Source organism: Suricata suricatta, chromosome 2 (assembly GCF_006229205.1).
Source record: "Suricata suricatta isolate VVHF042 chromosome 2, meerkat_22Aug2017_6uvM2_HiC, whole genome shotgun sequence".
In the NCBI taxonomy this organism is placed as follows: Eukaryota; Metazoa; Chordata; class Mammalia; order Carnivora; family Herpestidae; genus Suricata; species Suricata suricatta.
In genome coordinates, this window is record NC_043701.1 from 146,578,138 (window position 1) to 146,588,397 (window position 10,260).

Sequence of the window (10,260 nt, forward strand, 5' to 3'; positions counted from 1 at the left end):
GATAGATACCATATGTTTGCATTCATAGGTCTAACAGGAGAGACCTGGCAGGGGACCATGGGGAGAGGAAGGGGTAAAGAGAGTGGGGAAGAGTGAGGGACACAGATCAAGGGAGACTACTGAATACTGAAAATGAACCATGACTGAAGGGGGAGGGGGAGGGGGTAAGGGTGTGATGGTCATGGTGGGGGGCACTTGTGGGGAGAAGCACTGGGTGTTGTATGGAAACCAATTTGACAATAAACTATTATAAAAAAAAAAAGTAGAAGGTTTACTAACAGCATCAAGTTATCTGTACAAGTTCACTTACTGGAAAGTTCTTTTCGATGGCACAGAACACGACATCCACACACATGAACACCCCCGTGCGGCCCACGCCAGCACTGCAGTGAACAAGGACAGGTCCTGTAAGGTGGCTCTTCCTCACATAACGCACGTACTTTATGAAGCCATCTACTGAGGCAGGAGTGCCATGGTCTGGCCAGTTGATGAACTGCAAGTGTTTTACAAAGTGACTAGTTCCTGTCTGTTGAGAAAGAAGGAGGGAGGGAGGAGAGGGGAGGGGAAGAGAGAGATTTATCAACTTCTTGTGTTAAAGATCTCAACTCAATGTCCAATACAATAACAATAATAATAATAATAACAACTCTATGGTCCTATAATAATGCAAATAAGAATACCAACAGGTAGCATGAATTAATAAGGACTTTCAGGTGTGCTCAGCTGGTTGAGTGCCTGACTCTTGATTTCAGATCAGGTCATAATCTCACGACTCATGAGTTCAAGCCCCACTTCAGGGTCCCTGCTGGCAGTGTGGAGCCTGCTTGAAATTCTCTCTGCCCCTCTCCCACTTTGCATGAGCATACACACTCTCTTTCTCTCAAAATAAATTTTAAAAACTTAAAAAAAAAAAAAAAAGAATTAAGCCCTGATGGTGTGCCAGGTACTATCAAGAGACTTCCCATGCACTCTCTCATTTAATCCTCACATCCTCACATCAACTCTGGGAGGTAGGCACTGCTTTATCCCCATTTTACAGGTGACACAGTTAAGGATCAGCAAAAGTGAGAGATGTATGCTAGGTCAGAAGTTTCCCATGTCTAGAGCTTGGACTATAATGTAGGCCTCCTGAATTCAAATCTACCATCTTTCTTCTGGACCATGGTGCTGCAGAAAAACCAAAAATCCAAAAGACTTCAGAGTGAAAGATGAGCTAACACATTAAGAAAAGGATTCTATCTTAGCTTAAAGGCTCTGATACAAAATTTAATTAAAACAGGGGGGTGTTGCCAAGTTGCTTGACCAGGGGCGCACCTACCTCTTCCGGTGATGAGGACAGGGTAGGCGGTGACCAGGTAAGTGGGCTGTGTCCCCACTCTCATGCTGAGCCTCCTTGAAGCACCATCATGAAACTTTTCTCAGAATCAACTAATAAAGCACTTCGAGTTGGCCCATTATCCCCTCCAAAAGGATGGCGCTTTCCCAGTGTAAAGCCCTCATTTTCCTGCTCTGGGCACCCCGGAAGAGAAACTTGGGATGGGTTTCGTACTCCTTCCCTGCTTTTCCCTAATGCAGCCCTTTTTCACTGGTACATAAAACTGAATGATAAAAACAATACTGAAAATCTGGTGAAGGCACCAAAGTGAGGATAGCTTTACCACATATTTCAGGGGATAAATCTCTCCTGCCCCTGTGGACCCCCAAGAATCTGCACAAAGGTGGACTTTACCATTCTCCTGACCTAATCACTTAGACAGAAACCCAAATGCAGATTCTTCAAATATGAACCCCATGGTTCTGGACCCTGTGGGCCTCAGCTCAAAGGCCACCACCGCTTTGCCGAGGCTCCACAGGTGGACCCCAGCATTTGGGTTCTTGCAGACAGATCATTCCTCTGTGCCTTTCACCTGCCTATACTCCCTAAGCATACTGTTTCCTCCTGAGGTAACATGTACCTCACACGTCATTTGGAACGTCCTTCCACACCAGACCTTAGTGCTCTAAGAGCTGATAATGTGTGTGTGTGTGTGTGTGTGTGTGTGTGTGTGTGTGTTTTCTGTCTCCAGCACATGGCACAATGCCTGGTTAACACAGGAGGGAATCCACAAGTATTAGGGGAGTGAGGGTTGAAGCAAATCCCCTCAGCCTTAGCGCACCGACCAAGCAGAGCACCTAGCACACAGTCAGCAAGTTATCCATCAGTGTGAGCCATCATTCCTGGCCTCCCTGGTCACACCTCTGCTCCAATCCTCCTCACTTTTCAGCTCCATCTTTCCCTCTCACCCTACTCCTGTATGTCATCAACTTCTCCCTTTGCACTCAGGTGCCCCATCCCACAGTCAACTTTATGAAGCCCTCATCATTTCCATAAATGCTTTGTCCACTTCCTTCCTTGTCTCCCACAGCCCTTCACTCTCTGCAGCCCCCTCACCAAGGCACCTACTCTCCCATTCTCCATGTCCCACAGACCATAGATATCAGGTCACATACTCCTTGCTGCCTATTCCTGTTTCCAATTCATCATTCCTTCTTGTGTAAATAACCCTCTTCCTTTTGAGTTTCATACCTCTTAGCTTCATCTTCTCATTGAGATTACCCAGTGGCTTTAGGCTTTAGTCAATCTACTACATTCACCAAAGATTCTGACCTTCTCCTTACCACAGACTCTGACATTATCCAGGGCAAATCCAGGGTCTCAACAGCCCAAAAGACACTCTAACTTCACAGCATTTGTATTTCTCCCTTGTGGAGGAGACCACTTGCTTCTCCTGGTCCTCACAGTGATGGTCACTCCTTGAACTTACCATCACCTATGATGTCCAGTATCAACAATCGTCCCTCCAACAACAATGTGACCAAATGGAGCTTTCCTGTCCGTTATCCCTCCATTGACTCCTAGTTGACTCACTCCTGATTCCATTTGTCTCTCTAAGTTTAGACTTCATGATTGATTATCTGAATCATTCTCTTACCAAACTGTTAACTCCTTTCATCCTTTGAATTTTATCACATCTAGTGGACATCTCTCCCTGTGTCAGCCCCTTAACCTGTGTTCAGGAATCCCGTAGTTAAGCTGCTCAGAAGGAAATAATCCCATAGATGCATATTTTATTGCTACTGAAAATTTATTGGTTTCAGCATGTATCACCTACCTGCTAACCAAATACACTTTTAGCAATGCTCCTACAAACCATTCCTTTTGCATTTTTGATTCTATTAAAGCAAGAAATCTATGGGTTATTCTAGATCAACACTTCAACTAGAACTTTCTACAATGATGCAAACGTTCTAAATCTGTGCTACCCAATATGATAGCTATTAGTAACCAGTAGCCTTGTGACTAAACATTAGAAAGGCAGCTCTTGCAAGTGAAACATTGTATTTGTTGTTTCATACAAGTTTGAATGATTTAAGCTTAAATGGCTACTACTGTATTGGATAGCTTAATTTTTGACCATTATGTCTGTCACTTACAAGTCACAAGTCATAAGTCACATATAAGTCTGCCAATTTTATACGAAAAACACCAAAGTTTCTTCTTTCCATCTCAATGCCAACCACCCTGGTTGATCACAATACCTTCTAACTTAAATTCTTCAGTGTCTCTCAATTATCTTCATAATAAAGTTTGTGCTCCTTAGCCAAACTCCAAGGTACTTCATGTCTGACTGGTCCTTGCTTGCCTTCTAGAGCCTCATCTCACCGCTCTTTTTCCTGAGTTAAAATTTTGCATTCCCAAAACACGTAACTACCTACATTTCTCCATACACACACCATGCTATTTTATATCTTGATTATCTACTTTATATTTGCATCTTTCTTATTTGGGTAGTTCTTAATCCAGACGTTCCCTCCTCCAGTAAACCTCCCGAGCCCTAAGTAAAGCTCAGTACGTCCCTTCCAGGCCCCCAAAGCATTCCATACAGATCTCAGTATTACCGCAGACCACAGTAACTAAGAGTCTCAGTAAGCATTCCCAAATCTCCACTATTCAGTAAGGTAGTGATAGTGCCTGGCACAGCGGTTAGCAATGTACCTGAAAGACTCCATACATACGTCACACTAGGCAGAAGCAGCCAAAGTGCATCCCAGGATTAGGCAACTTCCAACACTGATGCTCCCCGCCCCACCTCCCCGCTTAGGTTTTTTCATTTCTCCATCAGAGTTTAGTTAAGCAAAAGCAGACATGGTGGTGTCTTGGTTTCTAGTACCAGGGAGAAGTAAAAACATGTCACTCAAAAAAGTACCCACAGTCTATAACACAACATAATCCTCACTTCTCATCCTGATGTGTGGCTTATCTAATGAAATACATGTCTAATACTGATTTTTTAAAACTTACAGACTTCCTCACAACTTGAAATAGTCGAATGATGAAATATTGAAGTATCTGGTAGTTTTCCAGGAAGATACGACAGTTTTTCAATTCCAAAGGCTTCTTCATAGAAACAGGCCAGTAATGGTGGCATTTGACAACTCCACCTTCTATCTCTCTGGTTATCATGACAATAACATTAGAGTTATTTTCCAAAACCATTTGCCAAAAGTCATTTATGGTACTTGGCAGTGGTCCTTGAGCAGCAATATAAAAATACTCTTCTCCAGAATTGGTTATTCTAACATAACTAGCATTGATGTAGTCTTTGTTTTCTCCAAGAGGAACACGTGTTGAATCATCTATCATAAAAACAGAAATATCCGGTAGATTAAGGAAAATTAGGAGACACAATTCACCCTGGATTCATGAAAGTATTTCATACTGGTAAATTCATTCATCTCTTTGACCAGTAGTGAAGATGGCATAAGAGTGTCATTTTAAGAGTTTTAGGAGCCCATGACTTTAAATTCTTCCTCCCCCAAACATTTTGGCATGGCCTACAAAATATACAATGAGGTGTGGGTTTTGTTTTCATTTGTTTCTATGAAACAGAAAGGGTTGCCATTGGTATCCAGACACCTTGAGAGATTTCTGTTAGATATGGCACAGGTATGATTAGGCCAAGGGAGTTACTTAATGTTACCTAGCTCCCTTGAACTGAACACAGCAAAGAAGGAGCCCTCTGAGGGAGGAAGGGAATGCCATTCTCTATAAATCCAGACACAGAACCTGCAAGCTCAGAGCAGTAGAGGCCACATTTAAAAAAAAAAATTGACTATGATAGTTGATCAGATACAAACCCTAGGATTAATGGAATTCTACTAATGCTCCAAATACATGATAGTCAACTTTTATGTCCATCCTCAGTATTCACTGGGTGAAGCAGTATGCTAATCAAAGCAAAGATATTATGGCAAAATGATGCTATGAAGGGGATTTGCTCCAAGTAACATGGGACTCCAGTAACATGGACTCTTGCAACAAATACGAAAGAGGAAGCCAGTTACTTGGCCACCTCACAAACTTCACTAGCCCTGGAGTTCGCTTTTCATTTTACATAAACATCTGGACCACTGCTCCCACACAGACAATAAATGCCCTCAGCAGAGGACAGACTTTTCCTGCCATGCAATGGTCTCACCAATAGCCCCTCCCTACTACTCAGAGTCCTGTGGGTCACTCATCTGGCAGAGAAGGTATCGATGAGATAACTAAACAGGGCCTTACACACTTTCTGACAGAATTTTTCAAATTCCAACATAGCAAACATAAACTTCCCCTTGTAAAAATGAATAAACAGGAAAAACAATTGCTAGATATATGAAGATGATCAGTACATCATAAAAGGAGACAATTTTTAAAATCATAGCAAATGTTTTCCTTTCTCTAAGAAGGAAAAATACTTTAAAAACTCTTATTTTTATTTAAGATGAAATATGAGAGAACATTATTTTATTATTTAAAAAGAATAACCCATGTTTGATATGTTATTAAATTATCAAGGAAGTAACAAAAGCATTATAGTAAGATCTTCCTCATATATGAACATATATACAAATACATCATATAGCTTTATGTAAATTTATAATAAACTTGGCAAGTATATACCAAAATACTAGTAGTGGCTATTTTATTATCTAATTTTTAATGGTGAATATGTACTACCTTATAGTAGAAAAGTATTTATTTTTAAAAGGGAGATTCAATGTGTAAAAATTAAGCAATCTAAACTAATAAATGCTTACTTTCAGATAAAAACCAGAATTACACAGTTAAAACCTCTAAAGTGAGAAGTGAATAAAAAAACAAATTGTGATTTAGAGGACTGGCTTAAAGATTTTCCCCAGAACGCAGAAAAAAAGATGAAAACAATGACAATGAGTAAAATGTTAGGGAGTACAGAGCATACAAAGAATATACATAAAAAGAAGTTCAGAAGCAAAACTATGGACTACACAGTAGTAAAGAAATAGCTCAAGTGATCACAGGAGAAATGGTCCCCTAAGACAAGATATAGTTGTATGTTTTCCAGGCCCAAGCAGCACGTATGTACCCTGCATGCATCTTCTCATCTGAACCTCAGGACAATCCTTTGAATGAGGTATATTATGCATGCTTTTCAGATGAGACACTTCCACTCAGAGTTGCTAAGTAATTTGTTCCACATTATGCAGCAATTCTTCTGGGTTCCACGGTCCACAAGTCAGTCCATGATCTGCTGGCCCTCAAGGAAGACTCAAGTTTGCAGAGGGAAAGACCACATCAAATGCCAGACAACATTATTGAAGACAGCCACTAAGACCTCAAGACTAGCAGAGCATAAGGTCACAGAGATAGGAAGCAAAGCTTTGCTACTGGACCACTAGAGGTCTTGGTAATCTGTGCCCCTCCCGTTTCCAATTACTGAATCCTGGCTGTGTCAGAAATAGCAACATATACTGGATGCTAATTTGCAGCACATATGACATCAGAGAGAACACTGCCCCAGCCAGCCCTTTAAGGTACGGCCACCTAGCTGGCACTGTAACTGAATCTTCAAAAAGCCATTCCACTGTTCTATCAAGCCAGCCACTGCAGGAGGATGAGCAATATATTAAGACCAGTGCCTTCCATGAGCATGAGCCCATTGCCATAAATCATTTGCCTCAAGGTGAGCTCCTCGGTCAGAGGCAATGCTGTGCAGACTATCATGATGTTAGCTAAAGCATTCTGTGGGTCCATGGAGGGTAGATTTGGTAGAAGTACTGCGTGCAGGGAAGGCAAATCCATACACAATATCTTCTCTGTAAAAACAAACAAAGGCACTGAGAAAAGCACTGCTCCTTCTGTGATAGAAGTAGTTTAATGTAATCAACCTATTGTCAGGCATCTGGCTGAACACACTGGGGAACAGTGCCATATCGGGGCCTCAGTGCTCATCTCTGCAGCTGGCAGACTGGGCACTCAGCACCAGCCATAGCCAGGTCAGCCTTGGTGACGAGTTCACGTTGCTGAGCCTATTCATAACTTCTATTCTTGCCAGCACAGCCACTTTGTTCATGAATCTACTGGCTAATGCAGGGGTGGCTGGGAACGTGATTGGTATGCACAGAACGAGTCCACCTGATTATTAAAATCCTCTCAAGTCACCCTTCAGTGAACATACAACACAAATATCTTCATGATTGTTGCCCGGGAGGTCTAGCCACATACCTCTTCCTCAGAATTCCTCATAACCAACTTTCCAATCATGTTCCTTCCAAGTCCTTGACCATCCAGCTAAGCCATTGGCCACAGTCTCTGAGTTGGTACAGATTTGTACCTCTGGCCATTGTTCCTTCCAAGCAAAATGGACAATCAAATATACTGCTCCAAGTTCTATCAACTGGGAAAATTTCCCTTCACCACTGTCCTTCAAGGATGTCCCCTCCAAAAAGGCTGTAGTGTTGCTACTGCCTGCTTCTGGGTGGTACCTGCATATTGTGCAGAACCATCTGTAAACAGCATCCCAGTTTTCTCTTCCTCAGTCAGCTAACCATAGGGAACTCCTCATGAGGCCAGAGATGCAGGCTGGAAGGCAGGAGGTAAAAGGAAAGAGGATCATAGATATTTTGGTCCCTTCATCTAACCTACTTGTGCCTTCAAGGTCTGCTCAAACCCAACCTTGTATCTACCACTTCCATTTGATGGTAGAGTGCTGCTTTGCACACTTTCTGGTTTGATGGCCTAGAGTTAAGTGTCCAGTCTCTACTAATACCCCATTGCAGGCAAAAATTGCTCCTTAAAAGGTGAGTGGTTATAACACAGAGATTGGCAGGGCTTTTCTAAAAGCCTGAGCTCTGATTCAGCTATAGGGGCCAGCCAAAGGCTCCAAACAGTATCGTTAGCCACTGACATTGCATCTACTGGATCATATGGCCCCAAAGGCCAGAGCAATGTGCCCAGCAGCCTGGATTTGAAGAGCTTGCTCTTGTGCTGGGCCCTACACAAAGCCCATCTTAGTAAATGAGCCAGGGTAGCACACTGAAATGAGGAATATATTACCTCCAAAGTCCAAAGAGGTTCATTAGGCATTGTACCTCTTTAGGTTGTAGGAGAAGCTAGCTGCAGATTACTCTTCTCCTTAGAAGGGAATATTTTTATATTCTCCACACCACTGTACCTCTAAAAATTTCAGTGAGGTCAAATTTTTGTTGGATTCATTTTCTACTGGTAAGTCTGGAGTAGTTAATTGCTACTTCTTATTAACTAGATTCAATCGGCATAATGTCAGTGTGATGTCTCAAGTAAGGGAAAGGTAATCAAGATCCCTGGGAACTATGACATAGCACTGGAGAATTGATCTATTCCTGAGATAGAGCAGTGGATGTGTATTGTTGGCCATGCCATCTGAAAGCAAACTGCTTCTGGTGGTCTTTACTAACAGGTATGAAGAAAAGTCAATTGCCAGATCAACAGGTACCAGGGGATGTATCAATTTTCTAAAGCAATCAAATCACACCTGGTACAATGGTTGCACTTACAGTTGCCACCTGCTTAAGCTTATAATAATCTGTCATTCCCCAAGAGCCACTTGTTTTCTGCGCAGGTCAAATAAGTAAGATGGATGGGGATATGGTGGGAATCACCTTCCCTGCACCTTTTAAATTCTTAATGGTGGCACTAATCTTTCTGCATTCTCTCCGGAATGCAGTATTGCTTTTAGTTTACTGTTTTCCTAGACAGAAGCAGATCAACAGGCTTCCACTTAGCCTTTTCCACCATAACTGGCCTCACTCCACAGGTCAGAGAAGTAGTGCAATGATTAGGCTAGTTGCTGAGCATGCCTATACCAATTATGCATTTCAGAACTGCAGAAATAACCACAGTGGTTCAGAACCCACTGAACCCATTAAGAGATGGACTCAAGCTAAAACTTCATTCCTTATCTGACCTCCCGAAGCACTACTCTTCCTAGTGGGCCAGGGTGACACTTTTGGCCTCCTGGAATTAGTGTCAGATTAGTGCCAGTGTCAGTAGTATTGGCAAACAAGATTCTTCAGCATTTAGGGGTTTGATGTGCCCATCTCTACCAGGACCTTCCCAGATGTTTTCATTCAAATTTTCAGAATTCCATTCTTTCTCAAATTCTTCCCTCACTGTGATGGTGTACACCCTGCAAAGTATGGAATTGAAATTTCAAAGTAAGTCAGCCATTTATGGGATGAGACTCTGGGTTTGATTTTCAACAGTCTCAACTCCATGGCTATAGGAGATAAGAGTTTCTTTCAGGGAAAACATGAATACTTTTAGGTCATTTATATGATGCTTGAGCCAGAAATTCAAATCCCTATGATCATCCTTTTTCCCCCTATTTTGCCCGGCACAATTAGAAACAACCAGCCAATCTCATTATATTTGTTATTTGACAAAAATGTTCTTAGGTACAAAATACACAGTCATCCAGACCTTGCTTCTTATAAGTATTTGTAAAGAATAGCCCATAGTGAGATTTTTATGTATCTCTATTACCATTATTACACCATGGATTATCACTGCTCTCTTTACTACTAGAAATAGAGTCATCAGTGCCTTTAAATTTTATCAGACTAGAAAACCAATTCATAAAACTCATCCTTAATATTCTGTTCCTCTGGAATCATTATTGGTACCAAAATTATTAGTTAGTGTTCTCCAGAGAAACAGAATTGATAGGCTATATATATATATATATATATATATATATATATATATATATACTAGAGATTTATTTTAAGGAACTGGCTCACACGATTGTGCAGCCAATCTGAAATTTATAGGTCCAGCTGTCAGGCTGAAGATCCAAAGAAGAACTGATATTACAGTCTTGAGTCCAGAGGCAATCTGGAGGCAAAATGGCTTCTTCCTTGGGGTAATTCAATTGT

At 41.6% G+C, this 10,260-nt stretch overlaps 1 protein-coding gene across 7 annotated transcripts in view; it reads right to left on the minus strand.

Moving 5' to 3' along the window:
• PTPN20 (protein tyrosine phosphatase non-receptor type 20) overlaps positions 1 to 10,260 on the minus strand; it is a 97,493-nt gene that overhangs the window by 26,857 nt on the left and 60,376 nt on the right. For all 7 annotated transcript variants that reach the window (XM_029932080.1, XM_029932081.1, XM_029932083.1 and 4 more), the window contains 2 exons: positions 4,343 to 4,677; positions 311 to 526 (listed from right to left, as the gene is read on the minus strand). In XM_029932080.1, the coding sequence (XP_029787940.1) occupies positions 311 to 526; positions 4,343 to 4,677 (551 nt within the window). The remainder of the gene's footprint in view (positions 1 to 310; positions 527 to 4,342; positions 4,678 to 10,260) is intronic.